The 23,281-nt window shown below is 44.7% G+C and overlaps 1 protein-coding gene across 1 annotated transcript in view; it reads left to right on the forward strand.

Annotated features, from left to right (window-relative positions):
- Positions 1-21,784, forward strand: part of LOC123516231 (homeobox protein SIX3-like) — a 68,383-nt gene extending 46,599 nt beyond the window's left edge. The window contains exon 2 of the mRNA XM_045275452.1: positions 19,675-21,784. Coding sequence (XP_045131387.1) covers positions 19,675-20,338 — 664 coding nt within the window. The 3' untranslated portion in view covers positions 20,339-21,784. The remainder of the gene's footprint in view (positions 1-19,674) is intronic.
- The last annotated feature ends 1,497 nt before the right edge of the window (positions 21,785-23,281 follow it).

Below are 23,281 nucleotides of genomic sequence, written 5' to 3' on the forward strand. Positions count from 1 at the left end.
TAACGCTATAAAATCTAACTTAATAGCGCTTTTAAGTGACGTTTGTGGTTGTTCCTAATTGCCTCTCACTCTTCCCCTTTCCCTCACACTTGTCTCTCCCTCCCCCCACTCTCTCTCTCCCTCTTTCTCTCTCAATGAAGTGTGTTATCTGCGCACTTATTGCCTGCTAAGAGAGCGCTTCACCACTTGCTCAATTGTCATTCCCGTGGTGGCGAAATCAATAGTTGTAACGCATTCCTCTGATGGTGTCAAGTCTCTCTCTCTCTCTCTCTCTCTCTCTCTCTCTCTCTCTCTCTCTAGGTAAAAATAAATGAAATCTGTTTTAGGTGAAGAAAACACGTGAGGGATGATTTTCTTTATCGTGTGTGTGTGTGTGTGTGTGTGTGTGTGTGTGTGTGTGTGTGTGTGTGTGTGTGTGTGTGTGTGTGTGTGTGTGTGTGTGTGTGTGTGTGTGTGTGTGTGTGTGCGTGTGAAAATACAAAAGGATCTTTCTTCGTATTACGGTAATGAGAGAGAGAGAGAGAGAGAGAGAGAGAGAGAGAGAGAGAGAGAGAGAGAGAGAGAGAGAGAGAGAGAGAGAGAGAGAGAGAGAGAGAGAGAGAGAGAGAGAGAGAGAGAGAGAGAGAGAGAGAGAGAGAGAGAGAGAGAGAAAACAAGAAAAAATGAGAAGATAACGATAAAGAAGATCAGAAACAGGAAGAGAAAAAAAAGGGAGAAAAGAAAAAAGAGAGACAGAAAAAAAGGGAAAAAGGCGAGTAAGAAAACCCTGACATGAAAAAAAAGAAAAAGACAAAAGAAAAAGAAAGAAAGAAAGAAAATTAAGTAAATAATGTATGTTCCCTTCCACTTCTCTTGTTCCACCACCAGCACCTCCTCCTCCTCCTCCTGCTCCTGCTGGTGCTCCTGACGTCCGCTGCGGCTCACTTAGCGGTCTGATGGCGTGCGGATAGCGGCCGAAACAATGGCGGTGGCGGCGGCTGGACAACTGCGAATTTCCTAATGAAGATAATGTGTCTGGGGAGTGACGCAAATGGGACGGGAAGTGACGGGCTGATTATTGTCATGATAATGATTTTAATGGACTAATTGCCATAATTATAGACGGCTGGGCAAGCACTCGGCCCTCATCTCTCTCTCTCTCTCTCTCTCTCTCTCTTCCTTCTCCTCCTTCTCCTCTTCTTTTCTTCTTCTTCTTCTTCTTCTTCTTCTTCTTCTTCTTCTTCTTCTTCTTCTTCTTCCTTTTCTTCTTCAATCTCTTCTTTTTCCTTTGCTATACCTGGTCTTCTTTTACTTCTTCCCTGCATCTTAAAATTTTCTCTTTTTTTCTTTATTTCTCTCAACGTCTCTTCTCTATTCTTCATTTCTCTTCTTGCCATACTTTAAATTCTCTTCCTTTCTCTTCTCTTCTCTTCTCTTCAGTGCTTCAGTTCTTCTAATTTTTTCTTCTTTTTCTTCTCTTTTATTCTACGTATCTTGTTCTGATCTATTTATTATTTACTCACCCCCTTCTCTCTCTCTCTCTCTCTCTCTCTCTCTCTCTCTCTCTCTCTCTCTCTCTCTCTCTCTCTCTCTCTCTCTCTCTCTCCATCCCTTCCTCTTCTCTCCCATTCTTCACCTTTTCCCTCCAGCACAGTAAAAAAGAATAATCAAATATCCGAAGTATTTACCTGGGAGAAGCTTGAGGCGGGAGGAGAGGAGGAGGAGGAGGAGGAGGAGGAGGAGGAGGAGGAGGAGGAGGAGGAGGAGGAGGAGGAGGAGGAGGAGGGAAAAAGGAGATAAAAAGAAGAAAGAAAGAGAGGAACAACTGACGATAACACTATTACCTCATGCAGAGAGAGAGAGAGAGAGAGAGAGAGAGAGAGAGAGAGAGAGAGAGAGAGAGAGAGAGAGAGAGAGAGAGAGAGAGAGAGAGAGAGAGAGAGAGAGAGAGAGAGAGAGAGAGAGAGAGAGAGAGAGAGAGAGAGAGAGAGAGAGAGAGAGAGAGAGACATAGATAGATAGATAGATAGATGGGTAAGTAGAAAGAGAGATAAAAAGACTGATAGATATATAAGTAGATAGATAGAGGGACTAGGACAAATATATACAGACACACAGAGACAGAAGAAAACAGAAACACACACACACACACACACACACACACACACACACACACACACACACACACACACACACACACACACACACACACACACACACACACACACAGAATCATAAAGACAAGAAACACAAAATAAGCAGACACACGAACAGGAAGAGAGAGAAATGAAGAGAAAGACAGAGACATACAGACGACACAGACACACAGACAGACAAACGGACATACAGGCAGAGGGGGAACGGAGAGGAAGCAAAACAGAAAGCAGAGAATGAAGGATTTGGTGAAGAGGGTAAAGAGAGGAGGGAGGGAGATGAAAAGATCACAGTTAAAAGAGATAAAGTGAGAGGAAGGAGAGAGAGAGAGAGAGAGAGAGAGAGAGAGAGAGAGAGAGAGAGAGAGAGAGAGAGAGAGAGAGAGAGAGAGAGAGAGAGAGAGAGAGAGAGAGAGAGAGAGAGAGAGAGAGAGAGAGTAAAAGGAATATGCATGAAGGTGACCCGCCAACAAGAGAGGCTAAAATGCGGAGGCCAAAACAGGAGGGTAAAAACGAAGCCGAAAGGGAAAGAAAGGATAGGAAAAAAAAAATAAAGGGAAATAGAAAAAAAAAATGGAGAAGGCAAGCGACGATGATATAGTGAGAAAAATAAATACGAAATCCTTCTTCTTAATGGGCGTTTTCATTGCCACAGTATCTCTTCGTGCAATATGTCTGGAGTGGCGGTGTTAGGTGAGTGTCCATGTGGTAATCAAGTATAATGGACCTCAGTTTGAGTATTAGGAAGCTACACGATCCCAATTAACCTACAGGAAACAGCTCTTAAGTACACATAACTTGCTATCAGCCATTATCACCCAGAGATTTATTTTCAACCTTGAATCTATAATGGCTTTGCAGTTACCAACATTTTTTGCTAAGTCAGTCTCATTCATTCGCAACTCATCTGTCCTTGGAATCGTTCAGCAACAGGTGGTATATTCCTGGACATTTTGACTTAGTTGCGTAATTTTGTGTGTGCAAGGAAGCAACAGGAAAAGCTAATACAGGTGTAGAGAAAGATTTGTTCCCTGTATCTATTTTACTGCAAAGTCATGGACAAATTTATCAGAACCATCAATATCTACGTTTCCTCCTTTCCCTCTCTCAGCTGATGACCTTACACGACCTTATATGCACCGCGGCCTCGTTTGCTAACACATGTATTCAGTTCACCTTCAACTAACGGGACTCTTCCACACACGGCAAGGTGGCGTAGGAAGGAACCAGGGAGTCAGACGGCCATAGCAGCACTCTTACTCACTGCCGTCTTACATTTCTCTGATACCTCTAAACGTTGCATCACTTGTCCCTTAACTTAGACACACTACTGCCGCCCCTTCGTGGTAGTTTGTCGTGTTGCCTCGCTATGTTGAGACGCGGAACACCTTTTCTTTTCTTTGTCTACAACCTTCTCGTTTTCATGTATAAGGGTGCTAATACATCCTCTCATTATATTCATGACAAAGAGAAGAATATTGACTCTTTTTTTATAACTACTATCCATATCAAATATTCCCCCTCTACATTGCTTCTGTTGGTGGACGGTAATTGTTTCATGAAAGGGTTAAAGGCAGGTTTCTTCATCAATGTTCAACTAAATATATCCGATAATTACCTTCATAACCAATACAACAACATTAACCCTTTCTTACCACTCTATAATAAGATAATCTACCTCTTATCAGATTCTTACTTTATCTAACATCAGATTCTTTACTTTATCTAACATCGCCAGCCTTCTAATCTACACACCATACCCGTCCAGCTTTTGACTTTTCACACGTCATATAAAAGCTTCAGCACGGCAGCCAGTATGCGTGTTCAGTTTTCGACCACCTCGCAGATTGCCATTAAATGTTCACTCCTCTTATGCAAATCTCATCAGCACTCATCAGCATGCCGCGGCTACCACTGAGTAATTTTTGTTTTTCCACATCGTCGTCACTCAACAAAATGGTCCGCACCTTCACACAGCACACACACACACACACACACACACACACACACACACACACACACACACACACTTCACACTGACTCTGTCTAACTTTCGACCCCAAACTCGCCACATCACGTTGGTCGACATCGATTCTATCATCTCCCAGTCACTTCAGAAAGATAACAAACAAATGAAAAATATGTTCGTGTCCGTTATAGTAAATGTACACCAACAACAACTACAAGTACTATAAGTACTATTACTACTACTACTACTACTAGTAGTACTACCACTACTACTGTTACTACTACTACTACTACTACTACTACTACTACTACTACTACTACTACTACTACTACTACTACTACTACTACTACTACTACTACTACTACTACTACTACTATTTATTAATACATACTACTACTACTACTACTACTACTACTACTACTACTACTACTACTACTACTACTGCTGCTGCTGCTGCTATAGACACGACAAACAACTTGTAACAAAACGAGAGAGAGAGAGAGAGAGAGAGAGAGAGAGAGAGAGAGAGAGAGAGAGAGAGAGAGAGAGAGAGAGAGAGAGAGAGAGAGAGAGAGAGAGAGAGAAACATTCACTCTAAAGGTGTTTCAATTACATATCATTTTGTTTGTTTCGTTTCAGTCTGTATTCACACTCGCGCCATTCCTCCTCCGTCACTCCCTTCATTCTGCCTGTGTGTCGCTCGCTCTCTTTTGTTGAGACCTCTCTGTCTTTCCTCCCTTTTTTTTTTCCTTCCTCTTCCTCTGTTTCTCTTCCTCCGTTCATTTACCTTTTGTTTTGTCTCCCTGTCCTCCATTCTGTTTACGAGTCTGTACGTCTGTTTGTTTGTTTTTTGCATATTTGCTTCTTATTCGTTTGTTTGTGTTTTTGTTGTCTGTGTATCTGTCTGTCTGTTTGTCTCCCTGTCTGCCTGGCTCTTTGTCTGTTTGTAGGTATGCATATTTATTTGTCTATCTGCCTGTCTGTATGTCTGTGTTTGTGTCTATTTGTGGTTATTTTTGTTTGACTTTGTATACCCCGTCCTCTCTCTCTCTCTCTCTCTCTCTCTCTCTCTCTCTCTCTCTCTCTCTCTCTCTCTGTCCATTCTTCCCTCCCTTCGTCCCTCACTCGTCTCCCTGCGGACCGTCCTCCCCTATTCTGTCGAGCTAAAACCTGAACACACGCACCTCTCCCCCTCCCACTGTCCTCCCCCACCCCTCCCACCACACACACACACACACACACACACACACACACACACACACACACACACACAAGCAGACACTCACCCCTGTACTTCACTTTAGGCTCGTCCAGCACCCTGCTCCGCACCCTACAAGGCGAGAGTATAAACACCCTTCACCCTACATCTATGCCATCATCACCGCAAGGCATCCCCTACACGCTGTTACCGGAATTCAGCGGCTTATGGTGTCCGTCCCCTCGCTCTCACACCATAACCCTTCATAATGTTCCAAGAGTTTAATCGCCTTGCACTCACTCACTCACTCGCTCATTCACTCACTCACTCACTCGCTCGCTACCCTACAGTTCACAGCCGCCACTCAACTCAACACCACAACTCCTTCCCCCTCCCATGTTTCACCCAACCGCTCCCCCTCAACCCCTCGCCCCTCTCACCCTTCAAAACAGCAGTTGCCCCGGGCGGCTCAGGCCATGATCAACATTGTAACAAGGCCATTAGCTAATCCTCTTACAACGCGTTAAATCGCTCCACCCAGTCCACCAAGAATCACCACAAATATCCGGTCGCCACCCCGAGGGACTCTCTAAACCCGACTCCACACGCCCCCTGGGTCACTCCTTATGTCATCCTCCTTTACTCCTTTTTCCACTTATCTCGTCCACCACCCGTTGCTGAGACCTATCCTCATGTAACTAAACCAACCTAGTATAACATAAACGACCTGAACATAACTTAATTTATCCTTAACTATTCTAACATAACCTAACTTGACTTGAAGTAACCTAACCTGACCTAACCGAACAGAACCTACATAGTCTCACTTATAAGCAAACATAACATAATATAAACTAAACTTAAATCCAACTTAATTCAACATAACCTTAACTTAACCTAACCTAACCTAACCCATCTTACTAAACCCTAGACTACTTAACTAACACATTACCACCTTCTCCACTACTTAGGGTCACTCTCCACCTAGTAGTCCACATCTTCCATTACAAGGTAGAGGTGGGCGTGTAGTGGTTAGTGTCACGAGGAGCGGCTCACCTGTCACGCTAATTGGCGATGTGACTTAGTGATGTGCCAGGTAAAGGGTGTGGCATTGTTGTGTCCGCCTGGGGTGTCATGTGAGGGAGTGACGTCAGAGTGGAGCCATAGCGGTGAGTGGGTGAGTGAGTGAGTGAGTGAGTGAGTGAGTGAGTGAGTGAGGGAGGGAGGGAGGGAGGAGGGAGGGATGTAGTGCTTTATTGGGTGTGATGAGTCGTTTATAGTCATGTGTTTCTGGTTACTCTCTCTCTCTCTCTCTCTCTCTCTCTCTCTCTCTCTCTCTCTCTCTCTCTCTCTCTCTCATAATAATTAAGGTCTACTGCACGAAACGACACGAATTTTTGCTTAGAAATGACACGCAAGCTCTCTCTCTCTCTCTCTCTCTCTCTCTCTCTCTCTCTCTCTCTCTCTCTCTCTCTCATCACACACACACACACACACACACACACACACACACACACACACACACACACACACCTGGCCTCGTATGTAATTATAGGGCTTTTCTGCATTTAAAACAAAATTAACTTACGGGGATTCGGGTGAAAAGTACATTAAGCCAAATTATGACAGAGCAGTTACGTGTCGGACTCCCAACCATCACCCGTTTTCTATTCAAGCGTCGAAGGAGGAGGAGGAAGAGGAGTGACTGCAGTAACATATCATTTACGTTTATAATGTTGCTTGAAATGAACGTAAATGCCTGTTAACTAAAGAACACGTATTGTTATTTGTTGCTTTTTAATGTAAGAAGGGAAAACGGGCCAAGGGTAACAAAAAACGAGTAAATAAAAAGGCCCACTGAGATGCAAGTCCCCGAAAAGTGTCAAAAGAAAGGGATAAATATCTTGAAACATTCCGTATATCTTCTTGTTACGTTCTACTAGACTGTTCATTTTTGTCTTCTTATCCTGCAGTCTCCATGTAAGAAATCCAGTTAATCTTGACTCGTAATGAGCACAGATCTCTTATTTCAAGGTGCTACAGTCAAACACTCCATTCCCAATATCGCGAGAGCCGTATTATGAAACTAACCAAGTCTTCGCCCTGCTGAGGCTGAAAACTTTATATACCCTGACGGAAACTGAACTGAATTGTTGAGTTTCAAGCAACAAATCCCTTGAAATATTTACAGAGTCGACAAAGGATAAAGTGTATGCGTGAAACGAGTATAGTGCTTATAAGAAGAAAAAAGAAACACGGAATAAAGGCATTACATATACATAATACTGTTTTATCTTCTTTTTTTTTCAAATTACACCAGTTCCATCTGTTTATGTAGCTATATAACACTAATGCTGTCATATCTGTGTTATACTAAGATTTCTTACGTCATAGAGTCACGGGCAACTAAGAAATGCAAACGAAAAAAATGCACACTAAGAATGCCACTCTCGACAGAAAGTGACACAAATCATCCAAAGTAGGAGGAAGGGTAAGGAAGAAGAGCCAGTTGATGGTAAGAAGAGCGAGGTTTTGAACAGTTGTGTCTAAAGCTAATATCGTGGTGCAGAAAATAGTACATTAGTAAATCATCCTTTTAATAATGTACAAGTGGAGAGGAAGGCTGGTTCTCGATGCATCTTTTTAATACAGGACGCTGAGTAACACTGCTGCAATGAAAGAGACCGATCAGCTCCCCGGACACTGTGGAGGCACGGCTGTGTTTAGCGGTGATCTGATGAGAATGATATTACGGTTGTTGGAAGCTGCAGGTGGCTGATGACGCTGGCTTTTGAGAACGCGTGGTAGTGTTTGTAGTCATTGTGGCTCATAACTCTACACGGCTGCTGCTTTTGTTACTACTACTACTACTACTCCCACCACTTTTACTACTACTACTACTACTACTACTACTACTACAAGTGGCAGAAGGTGTGTTGTCTTTCAGAACACACACACACACACACACACAACTCGGCTCATATGCTCGTCACGCCCCAAAAAGGATTTGTATATAAACGTTGGCAACTTTCCCCCTCCCTTTCCCATCCCTCCACCCTCTCTCCCCTTCACCCATTCCATCCAAACCCAGTCAGGTTGCCAGCACGTCAAAACTACTATTCCCCTCCTCCCCTCCCTTCCCATCTCCCTCCCTCCCGCACCCCGACTATTTACGAGACACAAAGGGCGCGGGGAGCAACATAATGAAGGATGTCAGGGGGTAAGAGGGGAGGGAGGGAGGGGAGAGGTTGGGGGCGCCGACAGCAAACACCGACCCTTTTTTGTGACAGTAAACACATATGTAATTCCGTTTCGCTAGCTGATTAATTTCATCATGTATTAAATGAGTGATATGCAGATTAATTCTAAACCGTCCCGCCGCTGTTTTTTGTCTCTTTTTAATCCATGTGGCTTGAGGGGGGACAGGAGGGGAGGCTGTACAGAGGCAAGGGGAAGGGGAACGAGATAAAGGTAAAACAAGGAAGGTAGGGAAGAGTAAGATGGAGTAAAGGGAGAGATAGGAAAGGGAGAGAGGAAAAGTCACTAGTGGAATAGAAAAGGAAGGAGAGGGAGAGAGGGAAGGGAAGTAAGTGTGTAGTCATGGGAGTGTGAGGGAGAGAAGAGAGGAAAGGTGAGTGGGTATATGGACGAGGGAGAGGAGAAGGAAAAAGGGAAGTAGAGAGGATAGGGAATGAGGATGAGTGAGGAATACATAAGTGAGTGAGTGGATGGAAAATGAGAGAGAGAGAGAGAGAGAGAGAGAGAGAGAGAGAGAGAGAGAGAGAGAGAGAGAGAGAGAGAGAGAGAGAGAGAGAGCAGTGTAGCATCGTCCACACCACCGCTTATTTGTCCTCGCTGAAATCCGACTCAGAGATTTGAAACACTATTAACTACTCTCACTTTGGATCGCACTACGCTCACCACTATCACCACCACCACCACCACCACCACCGCTACCACTACTGTTATCATCGTCATCACCACCATTATTATCAGTTCCACCACCGTCACTATAACCACTGCCACCATTACAACACAGTAACAATACAATCATCGCATGTAACGTGAAAGCGATTGTGTTGGAAAGCTGCAGAGTATGAAAGAAACAGAAAAAAAGACAACGAAGAGACAAAAATCAAACAACGGTGAATTTGAATAAGCAAAATAAAAGGAATTTTTACCATGATTTTTGGGTATGATCAGATGATTTTATTTACATCAGGAATGGTCTATGGAGGTCAGAAGATTAATGGCTAGAGTCTTCACTGTTCTAATCCCCACACAAGATTCTAAAGCTGTATAGAATCACCAAATAGTAAGCAGAATGAATGTGAAAAACGCGTCATAGCACTGAAGGAGCTAATGAAATGAAAATCAACAACACACATATATATTATCATCGTGTAATCATTACGTTAGACCACAAATATTTAAGAGCTAAGTTGAATAGTGAGGAAATAAGAGTCTTCGGTGATGCTCAGAAAACACGGCAGGAGACACGAGGCCATGACGTCACTCGGCAGTCACTCGCCACGTCAGCAGTGAGCGGGGATGAGCGGCGCCAAAACACTGCCTCATCTGATTTCCGGACGTGGCGGTGGCGGCTGAGACTGCGACATGCCACTTTTTGGGCCCGCGACACACACACACACACACACACACACACACATATTTCCATAATTCCCTCGCGTTCTGGCGCCGAATTCTAAAACACGAGCGAATATTTTAACCAACACTTTCATTCATTCTTTCTGCGCTGATGATTTCCTAAGCGGTTAACGTAATGGCCGAGCTAATCCCAAGCGGAGGGAAGGAAGGAAGGGCCGCCAACACCACCGCGCCACCTCCCTGCAGCGGCCCGGCTTAGCTCCTGATGTGTGTGTGTGTGTGTGTGTGTGTGTGTGTGTGTGTGTGTGTGTGTGTGTGTGTGTGTGTGTGTGTGTGTGTGTGTGTGTGTGTGTGTGTGTGTCCTCCCCTCAAACACCAACTGAAAACGACTTTTAGTCCACCGTGCTTTGTTTAAATGTGGTGAGAGTGATTGCTTACTTACCTACCCTCCACCCTCGGCCGTCTCTTCCGAAAGCCCTCACCGCCCGCCACTGCTGCAGGAGTCGCGCGAAGATGGCCTGGTTGAGGGAGGGCAGGAGTGGTCGGGGCTTTGGGCCGTGAACATTCAGCAAATGGAAAAGAGCTAGTAACGCACCTACAGAGGGTCTTTATGTGCTAACTCTTTTGCCACATTTGTATTTGGCTTCCTATAATGGTGATGTGGTGATGGTTTGTGTGTGTGTGTGTGTGTGTGTGTGTGTGTGTGTGTGTGTGTGTGTGTGTGTGTGTGTGTGTGTGTGTGTGTGTGTGTGTGTTTTCAAATATCTATGTACATTTAACTTGTTACTTGAGGGAAAGAGATCTTATTTTTCTCCCTTTCGTTTCTGCTTTCGTTTTCTTCCTTTCTTCTATTTTTCCTTCTTTTTCTTTTCTTCATTCTCTCTCTCTCTCTCTCTCTCTCTCTCTCTCTCTCTCTCTCTCTCTCTCTCTCTCTCTCTTGAGTTCCTCTGGACCACTTGGGTGGCACGCACTAAATACTTCTGATCTGGTCTGACACACACACACACACACTCGAGTTCGCCTCAACACCTCAAAACAAAAGAAATATGCAAATTCCTCACCAGTCTGTTCTCTTACCACCACTACAGCCGCCCCCATCACCACCACCACCACCACCACCACCACCTCCTCCTCCTCCTCCTCCTCCTCATCCTCCCAGCAGCCATCACCCCGCTGTCCAAAATATCATAAGATGAGCCGCTTCTAAGATCCAGCTGAGGAGGAGAGGGTGGGGGAGTGGGACTTGAATGAAAGGAAAACGGGATAATGAGTAAGGAAGCGGGTGGGGTGAGAGAAGAGGAGTGTGTGTCGCTAAATCTCACCTTTGCACTAAGCTGCTGGAATTCAGGCGTAAACAGACCTTTCGTGGGTGGCAGCTTTAGAAGAAGGAGAAGGAGGAGTAGGAGCAGGAGGAGAAATATATGCATGCACCAAAATACATACCACTGGCCCTTAAAATTATTACTTTTATTCTTTGGGGGCACTACAATAACTATAACAAAGCTGCAAATTATAGAAGATGGCAGTGATGGGGCAGGTGAGGACGACTGAATGATTGAGTTAACTGACCTGACCGTGCAACACATAGTTCCATAAAGGCGAAGAGGAGAGAGAGAAAAGAAAATTGTGTGATTTCGATTATCTCCTAAGGAGTAAGCTTACCCCATAATGTATACAAATAAAATAGTGATAAATTATGTGGAAATATATATATATCGTTTTAAGATTTTCGGCCTTCGTATTACCTTCCTTGACTGTATTTTTTTGTGCATAAGTAAAAAAAAAAAGAAAAGGAATCTAATACTAACATAAATGACGGTAAACAACTCGTGAAACAGTCTTTCAATGACAAACCAAAGAAAAATGCTTACCACTGTATACCACTCTTGGTCTTTGATACTACCACGTTGCGAAATATTATGAACACCAAACCAGCCGCCTTTATTTATCATTTAACCTCAACTACTCACGTCCTCAAACAAAAATTCGACAACTACATCTCACGAGTAAAAGTTAGTTTTCTCTCCATTCTTTACTAAACTTCCACTGTTTATCTCCTCACAGAGAAATCAACAACTATCATGAATTAATACCCAACGTCTCAATTCTTATTATTCAAACTTATCTATTATTGCCTTCTACAGAACCTAAGCATCTAACAACAACAAATAAATCAGCTATCTCAGTTCTTTTACACAACTTGAACTGCTCGCGTCTTCTCATGGAAAACTCAAGAACAATTATGAGTCACTTCACTCCATTCTTTCACTTCACCGTATACCATCCGTGCCCTTCAGGCCCGACATACAACGCCCTAAGGCAAGGCAAGCTAACTCTGCTTCTGTATCAACGGGGAAACTCAAGTACCCAGCACTCCCAAACACTCTCCACGCGCGCTCATTGTTTCAGATGTGTAACTCGTTCAGCCTGTGGGGGAGATGAAAGGACTGAAAGACTGGAGTGCAGGCAAGGAAGCGAAACACAAGCACTAACGCAGACAAATGTACAGTACGAGTGAATGAAAGCAGAGCAGTCAGCGAGTCAGCGAATGAATAGAATAACTGTATCAAACAAACAGATACACAAACAACACCTGCGTTTCTGTCTGTCTGTTTGTTTGTCTGTTGGTAGCGAGTCTCATCTATGAATCTAAAACTGTATCTATCTATTTAGAGAGAGAGAGAGAGAGAGAGAGAGAGAGAGAGAGAGAGAGAGAGAGAGAGAGAGAGAGAGAGAGAGAGAGAGAGAGAGAGAGAGAGAGAGAGAGAGAGAGACAGAGACAGAGAGAGAGAGAGAGAGAGAGAGAGAGTGTGTGTGTGTGTGTGTGTGTGTGTGTGTGTGTGTGTGTGTGTGTGTGTGTGTGTGTGTGTGTGTGTGTGTGTGTGTGTGTGTGTGTGTGTGTGTGTGTGTACTGGCAGGAAGCAACCCTGCCGGCGACACAGTACTAATCCACAAAATCCCAGAGTGAAGATTGGTCCTTGGTCCGGGAGAGAGAGAGAGAGAGAGAGAGAGAGAGAGAGCGAGAGAGAGAGAGAGAGAGAGAGAGAGAGAGAGAGAGAGAGAGAGAGAGAGAGAGAGAGAGAGAATTTTCTTTATAATCTCTCACTCCATTACCAACTGAACTCAGAGTAGGTATCTTTTTTCACATGACATAATAATAACAATAATAACAATAATAATAATAATAATAATAATAATAATAATAACAATAATAATAACAATAATAATAACAACAATAACAAACTACAGTGTATACAACAAGAAAAGTTATATTTAAATCAAATGGATCTCATAAACTATAAACAAAATCGCTCTCTCTCTCTCTCTCTCTCTCTCTCTCTCTCTCTCTCTCTCTCTCTCTGGGAATACAAAGTGATCACCTTCGAGATACGAGCGCGGGAAGAAGCGTGTCACATTTCACCATCAGGACGAGAGGGAAAGTGAGAGACAAAGCAAGACCTGAAAAACCGACGTACTGGAGGAAGGGGGAGGAGAGGAAAAAGACAGATAGAGAGAGACAGACGGAAAGAGAGAAAGAGGCAGAGATAGAGATGGGGAGTGAAGCAAAGAGTGGAGACAGGAGGGAAAAATATCAGGAGCAAATTAGCATTGGTCACAGGTGAAGGGGGACAGGTGGGAAATGAACCCTTCCGTCCCTTTTACACCTGAGGAAAAACACACGCAGAGGGAGGGAAGGAAGGGTTAGGAGGACCGAAAGATGGGAGGGCGAGGTGGACGAGAGAGAAGGAAGGAGTAAAGATGGAAGGAGTGAAAGGATACGACATAAAGATGGAATGGTGAAAGGAACTAGAGTGTAAGAAAGAGTAAGGGAAGGATGGAAGGAAGGGATGAAAATGATAGACGAGAGAGTGAGAGAGAGAGAGAGAGGGGGGGAAGGAGTAAAAGTATAGGAAGGCAGAGTAATAGGATGGAAGGAACCAGAGAGAGAAAGAGAGTAAAGGAAGGATGGAAGGAAGGTTTGGAAGGATGAAAAATAAAAAAGGAAGATGTGTTTGAATAAAGAGATGGACGAAGTTGATACGTGGACGGGCATGAGGGTTGGTGACAATACAGGTGTTGAGATGAGGTGACAGGTGAGGTTAAAGCACTGAAGGATAAGGAGCTGGAAGGATAAAAAAAAAAAAGATGAAGACACCGAGGTAGAAATAAGAGGAAATGTTGTGAGAAAGGAGGAAGGAAAAATAATATATAACAACAAAATAAGAAACACGGTAATGAGATAAACAAAAAGGGGAAAAAAAGGATGAGGATAATGATGATGATGATGATGATGATGATGATGACGATGACGACGACATCTCAAGTAATTAAACCATAAACAACAACAACAACAGCAACAGCAATAACAAGTGAAACACACACACACACACACACACACACACACACACACACACACACACACACACACACACACACACACACACACACACACCTCCATCCATAAATACATACACCAAACCATCCACACAAGCAAACATACAAACATTTAACTAACCAAACAAATAAACAAACAGACCCCCTCCCTCCCTCCTCCCCGTCGCTTCCCTCCCGACATCCTCACTCACTCTCACGGACGGATATTAACATTGGAATTCATTTGTCCCTTCGTTTTCCTTCCGACCAACACACCTGGTTCGAATCCCACCAGACAGCCATTTTACGCCCTAATTAGACTCTTCATCGTTTTCTATTTATGCTCCTCCAATCAGCACGTCGCCCTGGTAACGCTAAGTGAATGCGAAGGTTTTGCTGCGTCATATCATTTATTCCAAGTCGTTTTGTAGTTGGAAGTAGCTTTACACTTGGTTTTTGCTCGTTATGTACTGTCATGACTAAAGGTGTGTTCATGTGTCGTGTTGTTTTGCCACTATTTTAGCCGTATCGTCTCAGCTGTAGTAAGTGTTCCGTGGTGCAGGACAAAAAATAAGATGGAAATAAAAAGGCTCTGAACTCTGCATTCGCTTCCTCTTGTTTTGTTTTTGTTTTTTCTTCATTGTGCACTGACTAATCTATGTCTCTTTTTCATCTTCTTTCACCGCACACTAATTTATGTCTCTTTTCTTTCACCGCACACTAATTTATGTCTCTTTTTCATCTTCTTTCACCGCACACTCACGCCCATCTAACCAACCCCAATCCCCCCACCTCTCACACACACACACACAGAAACCTCCCACTTCACGATACGATATTCCCCTTCGGTTTCCCCTTGATATCCCCTCCCTTTCCCTCTCAAGTAACTCTCGATTCCCTGCGACTCAATGAGGACCACATTTTGCGCCACACCACTGCTTTTAAAAGGCTTTACTTAAGGATACACGGGTTTTTAAGTGTGTTTTACGGTCCTGGTGTCATATTAGCGAGATTTCTACATTATCAAAAGAAGAAACACTCTCGAGAACACTGCTAATTGTTTCTGGTGCTTTGGAAGATAGGTGAGGTTAGGTTATGTTATGTTAGGTGGTTGGTAGAAATGCACTCATAGTCTTAGATATCCCAGTCAGAATCCAAGACCAGACACTGAAATTGAGTTCAGTCCTGAGGTGATATACTAAGAGGCTAAAAACTGGTGGTATTTGTTGAGTTCTCCTACGTTAACTCATCTCATCACGAGGTTTGCTTTCTTGCTGCTGTGGAAGTTCTGAGGAGGCAACAATTGGGGTCTGTGTTTTCTGAAGTATCGTATTCTTAATTGTGTTTTGGAATCAGATCAAGTTACTTTCTTTATAGTGTGTGTGTGTGTGTGTGTGTGTGTGTGTGTGTGTGTGTGTGTGTGTGTGTGTGTGTGTGTGTGTGTGTGTGTGTGTGTGTGTGTGTGTGTGATCTAAGTGCCTCCTTTTTTTTTTTTTAATCTAACTTCTTTTCCTTAAACATTCAGCTCTCCTCTCCACTCTGTTCATGTTTCCTTTATCGCGAAACTTGAAAAATAATCTCACTTCCCCCAAACCAAACCAAATCAAATGCGCTCCACTTTTCTTTCTTGCTTTCCTTTCATTTACCTTTTATTTGAGTCCACACGTATCTTCGTTTTCTTTTCCAACACTTTATCGCTCCTCCTCTTTCGCTGTGTTTTCTCTCCTCGCAGTAATCTTCCACATCACTAATGCCTTTTTTTTTTTTTTACTACACAATATTCTTTACACTTCCTTCCCAGTCTCGCCTGTTCGAAGCTTTTTGAGTCCGATATGTCTGCAGTCACACCGACTCACAATTCATCTTTGGACGGAGGAAATTTGGGTTGAGTTTAAGAAAAAGAAGAAACTGCAGGATTTTGGAGCTAATAAGGTTTTAAAGATGGAAGAAAAAGAAAGCTAATTGATTAAAAGAAGAAAAGAGATACGATTATATGATACAGAGGTGAAATAGAAAAGGGATGCGATAAGAAATGGTTGAGTAAGAAATTATGATGAGGCTACAGGGAAGATAAGGGATGGTAGGGGAAGAGAAAGAAGTAAAGAAGTGATAGAGAAAGAAGAAGGAAAGATAAGGTATGCAATATATAATGGAGAAGGAAGAAGAGATGATGAAATGAGGGAGAAGAGAGAGGAATGGAAAATGAGGAAGAGGGATGAGGAAAGAGATTAGGATAAGGGGGCGAAGGGAAAGAAGAGGGGTAAATTTGGGGTGAGAAGAGAAGGAAAACTATAGAGAAAGAAAATGGAGAAGGAGAAAGGAAAGTTGGTGTAAAGGATGGGAGAGTGGAAGGAGGAAGAAGAGAGAGAAAAAAAAAGAGAGAAATGGAGGGAAATGAGTAATGGAAGGAGAAAAAGGCAATGAAGAGATAGAAAAATAGATGAGAAGAACCAGAGAGAGAGAGAGAGAGAGAGAGAGAGAGAGAGAGAGAGAGAGATCACTAATCCCTAAGTAATGATGTTGGGAATTTGTCGGTTGGGCTCTCGGAAACAGGGAAGAATGTCTAAGTTTCTCTCTCTCTCTCTCTCTCTCTCTCTCTCTCTCTCTCCCGGTAAGCCTTGACATCTCACTCTCCCAGACGAGACTCCTTCACCCGATCCATAATCCTATCGTTGGCGTTGAGAGAACCGACTCCATTATGTCAGGGAGGGAGGTAGGGAGTGCGGCGAGGGACGAGGAGGAAAGAGTGAGGAGGGAGGGAGAGAGGGAGAGGGGCAGTGAAGGTGAAGATCTATAGGAGAGGAATGAGTGGGTGAGTGGGTGACTTCTCTCCCCTTCCCGCCCATACACACCCATCATACTGTCTCACTTTCTCCTGTCTCCTATTTCCCCCTTTGCTGCTTCCTTCACCTTCTCCCCCCCCAACAGCGGCCATACCACTCTCCTAGGACACATGTATTACCCGAGCAAATATAAGCATCGACCACTAAAACGGGGAGGGAGGGAGAGAGAGAGAGAGAGGGGGGAGATAAGTGAGGAAAAAAGTAAGATGGGTCATGGCACACTATTATTTTTCTCTCTCCATCTAATCTTTACACATTTCCTTTCTTGTGTATCTTTCCCATATCACTTTTCTCTTCCAGCTGTTCTTCCATGTTTCGCTCGCTCTATCTAAACTACCATAATTTCCTTTGTCCTTCATTTCATTCTTCCACTCCGATCAACAGTGAAGCAAGCATTGGTGTCTGGCTGAGCGGGTACGTGTCTAGTATAGTGCGGATGTACAGTACGTAGGCGTGTGTGTAGCAGGTGCGGGAGGTGAAAAGAGAGGGAGGGAAGAGAGCAGGGGAGCAGGGAGTAGGCGGGGTATTTACCAGGTATTCGCTGCGTGTGACGGACAGTGTTTGGCCTTTTTGCTACAAGAGTCGAGCGTCAACATAGGGTGAATGCGTCCCCAGGCATGGCTACCGCTCAGGGCCGCTCTAATATTCATGGCTCTTTATGTCGACACTTGCAGGGAGGGCAGGCGGGATGGAGGGATGGTGAGAGGAAGAGGGAGAGCAGGAGGAAGACTGATATGGAGCAGAGAGGGAAGGTTATACGGAACAGGACAGTGTGGAAGATGATAAAGAGATGACAGTAGGAAGGAGTATGAAAGGAAAGAGGAAAGAAGTGATGTGGAGAGAATGAATGAGAGTGAAGGGAATAAGAATATGGGAAATTCATGAAGTGTGAATGATGAAGGAAGAAAATGAATGAGGTGTGAAGGAAGGAGTGAATAAAATGAATTAAGGATAAGGGAGGAATGTATGAATGTGTGAAGGTGATTAAGTGTAAAGAAAAGCTCCAGAAAGACAATGTGAAGGGAATGAAGGGGAACAGTGAGAGTAATGAAGGGTGAAAGAAGGAGGAATGTTGGGGAAATGTTGTGAGCATTGGTTGTGTTGACCGAAAATGCAGTGGGGATGACAGAACTGGTTTTAGAATAATTGCCGAATAACGAATGTAATTGGTGAAATTAGCTGATTATTTCAAAATGGATAAGATAAACACGAAATTATCAAAACCAACCTCAGCGACCTTGACCTTCTGATTGTCAAGGGCTGAATGTTGAAACCACACACACACACACACACACACACACACACACACACACACACACACACACACACACACACACACACAGCACAAAGGCTCAATTAAGCAACGATAAAAACAAAAATTATTTGTATATCCCAGGAATCAACAAGGACAAAGTGTATAAGAAATAATAAAGTTCAAGATACACTTATATACACTTCAAACATACTTCCAAATGAGAGATATAGCAATGATGATACACACTCACTCTACACATCAGATTTACTATGCACAGGCAGAAAATGCAGAGTGCGCTGTCCACAATGAGTAAACAAGTATAATCTGATGTTAGGTTATTAAATACTGTACCATATGATAATTGTTATGGCACATTGTAAACTAACTAATAAAGAGTTCATGAAAATCAATCACTGTGAAGTATTTATAGTTAGCACCAAGCATATGAATGATCCGAACTGTGCCCAGACTGAAGCACCGCTCGATAGGTTGTTGTTTCAAGCCTGCACCAGATGCCTCTTCACCAGCGATGTAGTGGAGAGAGGGACATATCATTGCTGGCTTCGAAAGAACATTACGATCCAAGAGTATAACACCGGGATGTCTCAATATCGAGCACACGTTCTAATACGGTGATGAAGACGCTCACAAGTAACCTGACCTCTGCCCTACTTTATTAACTCTTCAGCAGGGGACGTACTTGTGTCGCTTTACTGAAGGGCAGTGAATCGAGGGAATACAATGAGATGCGTATTGTGCAGCTATGTGTGGTTTTCAACCCCGTCCCCCTCCCCTCTCTCTCTCTCTCTCTCTCTCTCTCTCTCTCTCTCTCTCTCTCTCTCTCTCTCTCTCATCGTCTTTACTCACACAATCAGTTCCTCGCCAGTCGGCCCAAGATAGGGAGTGAGGAAAGGAGGGAGGGGGGAGGGGCGGTGGGGGAAGAAGGAGGAGGTGTCTTACAAAAGCCTTCGCCAGGCAATAGAATTCTTGGTAATATTGCTAGCGTGGAAAAAATTATAACGACGGTGGCGGGTGGTGGAGGCGGCCAATTAGGTGTTAATTGTGGGATTCACAAAGACGCCGCGATCCCACACTGGCGGTGGAGGCAGTGCTGTTATTATTGCTGCTAATTGTTGCGTTCAGGCCGCTGATGATGTGATGACGTTGGTGTTGTTGTTGTTGTTGTTGTTGCTTATGTTGTTGTCGCTGCCTTGCTTGTGATGGTTGTAGTCTGGTAGCGGCGCTGGGCGTGGTAACACTGACCATGACACTAACACTGCCTCCCTTCCTCTACAGGATGCAGCAGTTCGGCGCCACCGGCATCCCCGCCACTCGCCGAGAGGCTGACACTCGGTCGCCTCTTGATGACGACGATGAGGACCTTATCAACCCAGGCTCTCCGAACACCTTCGAGGACGACATCTCTGAGGACGAGGTTTCTCTAGACGCTCGCTCCTCGTCACCTGCCCCAACTGCCACGTCCCTTGGCCTTGTCCCTGCTTCCAGTGCACCAGGGCCGCCGTGTAGCCTGCCTCTGCCCCTGGACACCAAACCTCCAACCTCTCCTGGAGCCATGACACTCCTCGCTCCTGCCAAGGACTCCGCCAAGGACCAGGAACGGGACTCGCCAGGACTGAAGGAGGTTCCTCAGGAAGGCAAAGCGGTGTTGTCTGAGCCGCCGTCGAGTCTGCCAACCTCCCTGCAGGCACTGGCTCCCGCCCTCACTATCGCCTCTCTGGTGTCCTCCCATAAGCGGCCCGCCTCGCCTCCTGACCACTACGTGACGCCCATCAGACCCATCCCTGAGAGACACAGCTTCGGCTACCCGCCCCTTCAGCCCCTGACCAAGCGGCCTTTCACCCTCACGCCTATGGGACCAATTACAGACCGTCACTTCCTCTCCTCAGCCGGAGCCTTTCAGCCAATCAGGTTGCAGCCAAAGCAGAAGGAGGACACGTAAGCCCTGACACCCCCTTTCCCCCCAGTGGCACCTTGTGATATAGCGTGGTGTGCCAAGGTGCGGCAGTGATCCCCTGCCGCGTCTCTCACACTTGTATTGTTAAGATTTTTATTCGAGAACCATATCATATTCTGTATCATAACACCGCTATGTACATACATACATGTATTTCTGTACAAAGATGTTCGCTCGCGTGTACGTTGTTCTTCAGTCCATAAGTACTGTAGTTTGCACCTGCACAATTTACACACCAAATGAATTGTAGTTCATCGCTGTATATATAATTATCAAAAACCATTAAATGGCCTTGAAAGTTAAAGGTGTGAGGCTTCCTCTCTCTGCAGACAGGCTCAGGGAGGGGCGCCGCGCGGCCCTCCTGAGAACTCGCCACACACTGTAGTCTAAGCTATTTTATTCTCTCTTATAAAACTATTTTATATGATGATAACGTGCTGTATTATCACGAGGGGCACATGAAGCCTCCTCCTTCCCGCTGCGGCCCCGCCAGGACTTTTCCTCCCGTGCTGCCCTGACAGTCATGGCCACACAGATTACCTTCTCGTCGCCGCGGAGGCTCCGTGCCAATCCGCCGGATGAGTTGGAAAGAGGAATATAAAACTTTTGTCAGTAAAAATGTACACCTTCCCAGCAGACAACCCCTCCTCCCAGCTCCAGGCCATCTCAAAAATCTCCCGCGCTGAGCTTCCCTTCTGACGTCCGTAGTCCGCGGCATTAAGGGCGCCCTGCCACGCTCACACACGTCGCACACCACATCAAACTATCGGCCATGGCTGTCAGCGTTATGGTTCCTGAAAATTTGAAACTAGACTTTATTTTCATTGCAAATAAAATTCTAGTCATGCAGCACAGCCGAGGCTTGGCGAGGCCCGCGTCCTGATGGTGCCGCCGCCCTGTGTACCGCCGCGCCACGCCCTGCGCCCCACCCATCACCCCTCGTGCTCCGAACACTGCCCTGTGGATGACAACTCATTACTAACGCACTGCCTTCCTATCCCAGGTACCGAAGGAGAGTGTAACAATTACTCACTACTGTTTATTTTGAAGCTTTATTGTGTTATTCGCCAGGTGTAACAAGGTGCACTCACGGCTTCGCAAACCTCATAAGGACCCATTCAGTGTTTAGTTACAAAAATTCACCTAAAGAACAAATTATGTCTTTATCAGATAACATCACTTAGTGCAATCATTTATTTTCGGCATGGAGTTATTGGCGGCAGTGTGACCTTGAATGTAGCACCAACCTTCACCCTATCATGCCCACGCCTCTCGCCTGTCACCACCAACTGCATTTCTACCTTCTTCCTCCTCCTATATATCTTTCCAAGTGCGTGTGTGTCCCCTCGCCCTCCCAACCCCTGCTCTGTCAAGGGTCCAGCCAGGGCGTGACGCGTCGGCCTTTAAGTGTCAATAAATCCTAACCCGCCCCTTCCTGGTTTTCTTGGCGTTCCCTCCACTGCTGCCACACACGTTGTTCCCGCAACAAGCCTCACCCATCCATCGCTTACACCACTCACGCCGCCTTTCATCTGATAACCACTTCTTATCCACAGTTCTTTCTTCTTTCTCACCCGTCAAAGTATAGTCAGCTCTCTTCCCACTTACCGCAAACTCTAATCATGCCAAATATACTCGTTCATAATCTTTATTCGCAGCATACACCAGCCCTCACACGAAGCCTTTTCACATTTGCACACTCCCTTCCTCATTGCCAATAAACGTAACAGTATATTACATTCCATTCCTAACACATACCACACCTGTCTGTCTTTCACTACCTCACATACACCATACATGCTTCAGTTCTTATGGTGACACTCCTACAAAGTCATGTCCCCTCTTATCCACAAAGGTCAAAGCATTGTTCCAGCAGATCTAATTAGGAATTAGAAGAAAATTTTCCCCTTACACTAATCACCGCACACACACACACACACACACACACACACACACACACACACACACACACACACACACACACACACACATTATGAACCCCGCACAATACAACTAGATGAATACAACTAGGTAAAATACACACACAGATGACAGATATACCCTGATTCACTACGTGCTCAAGACCTCCACGACACCATGAGGCAACAAAGCAGACTCCCACATCACCTAGCCCAAAGGATATCACGAATATGGACGACAACTGATGCCAAGGAAGAAAATACGGTAACTGTAGGAATATTACTTATAGATAGTAAGGTAGGAAATAACACTATACTATATAATACACATATTCTACACTCTCATACATCTGGCAGCCACTTTTACCCACAATCCTCAGAAGGTTTGCACCCAGACCGAGGAGAACACACACACACACACACACACACACACACACACACACACACACACACGAGTTAGCCAAGCTTGTTTTGTCCCCTGTAGCCAGTTAAAGAACAATACACATGTTGACTGTCTCCTGGACTTTACTTCAAGCCCCGTGATACTGACAGCTCCACTTACATACTCGGATACTTATATAAGGCTCTGTGAGGACCTATATACATGGCTCAGCACAGTAACATGACTGGAGGCTAAAGGTAAAGGCTTGTGTAAGAAGGATACACGTGACAAACTAGATGAGCTCCGAGTAGGAATTGTGGGATTTCAAGATAGTAACGTGGAGATTAAGATGTAGTGTGTGTGTGTGTGTGTGTGTGTGTGTGTGTGTGTGTGTGTGTGTGTGTGTGTGTGTGTGTGTGTGTGAAGCGCTTAATCACCCGTCTCGGTTACAGTAGTTTCTAAATATAGCTCCACCGCAGACACACATGACTTGCTGCTGCGAACATGGCGAAATTCTTGATGCATGAGAAACGCACTATGATGATAATGGTGATGATAACGGTGATGATGATGATGATGACGATGATGATGATGAATGCAGTGACAAAATATCATAGGGACGGAACT

Source organism: Portunus trituberculatus, chromosome 40, assembly GCF_017591435.1.
Source record: "Portunus trituberculatus isolate SZX2019 chromosome 40, ASM1759143v1, whole genome shotgun sequence".
In the NCBI taxonomy this organism is placed as follows: Eukaryota; Metazoa; Arthropoda; class Malacostraca; order Decapoda; family Portunidae; genus Portunus; species Portunus trituberculatus.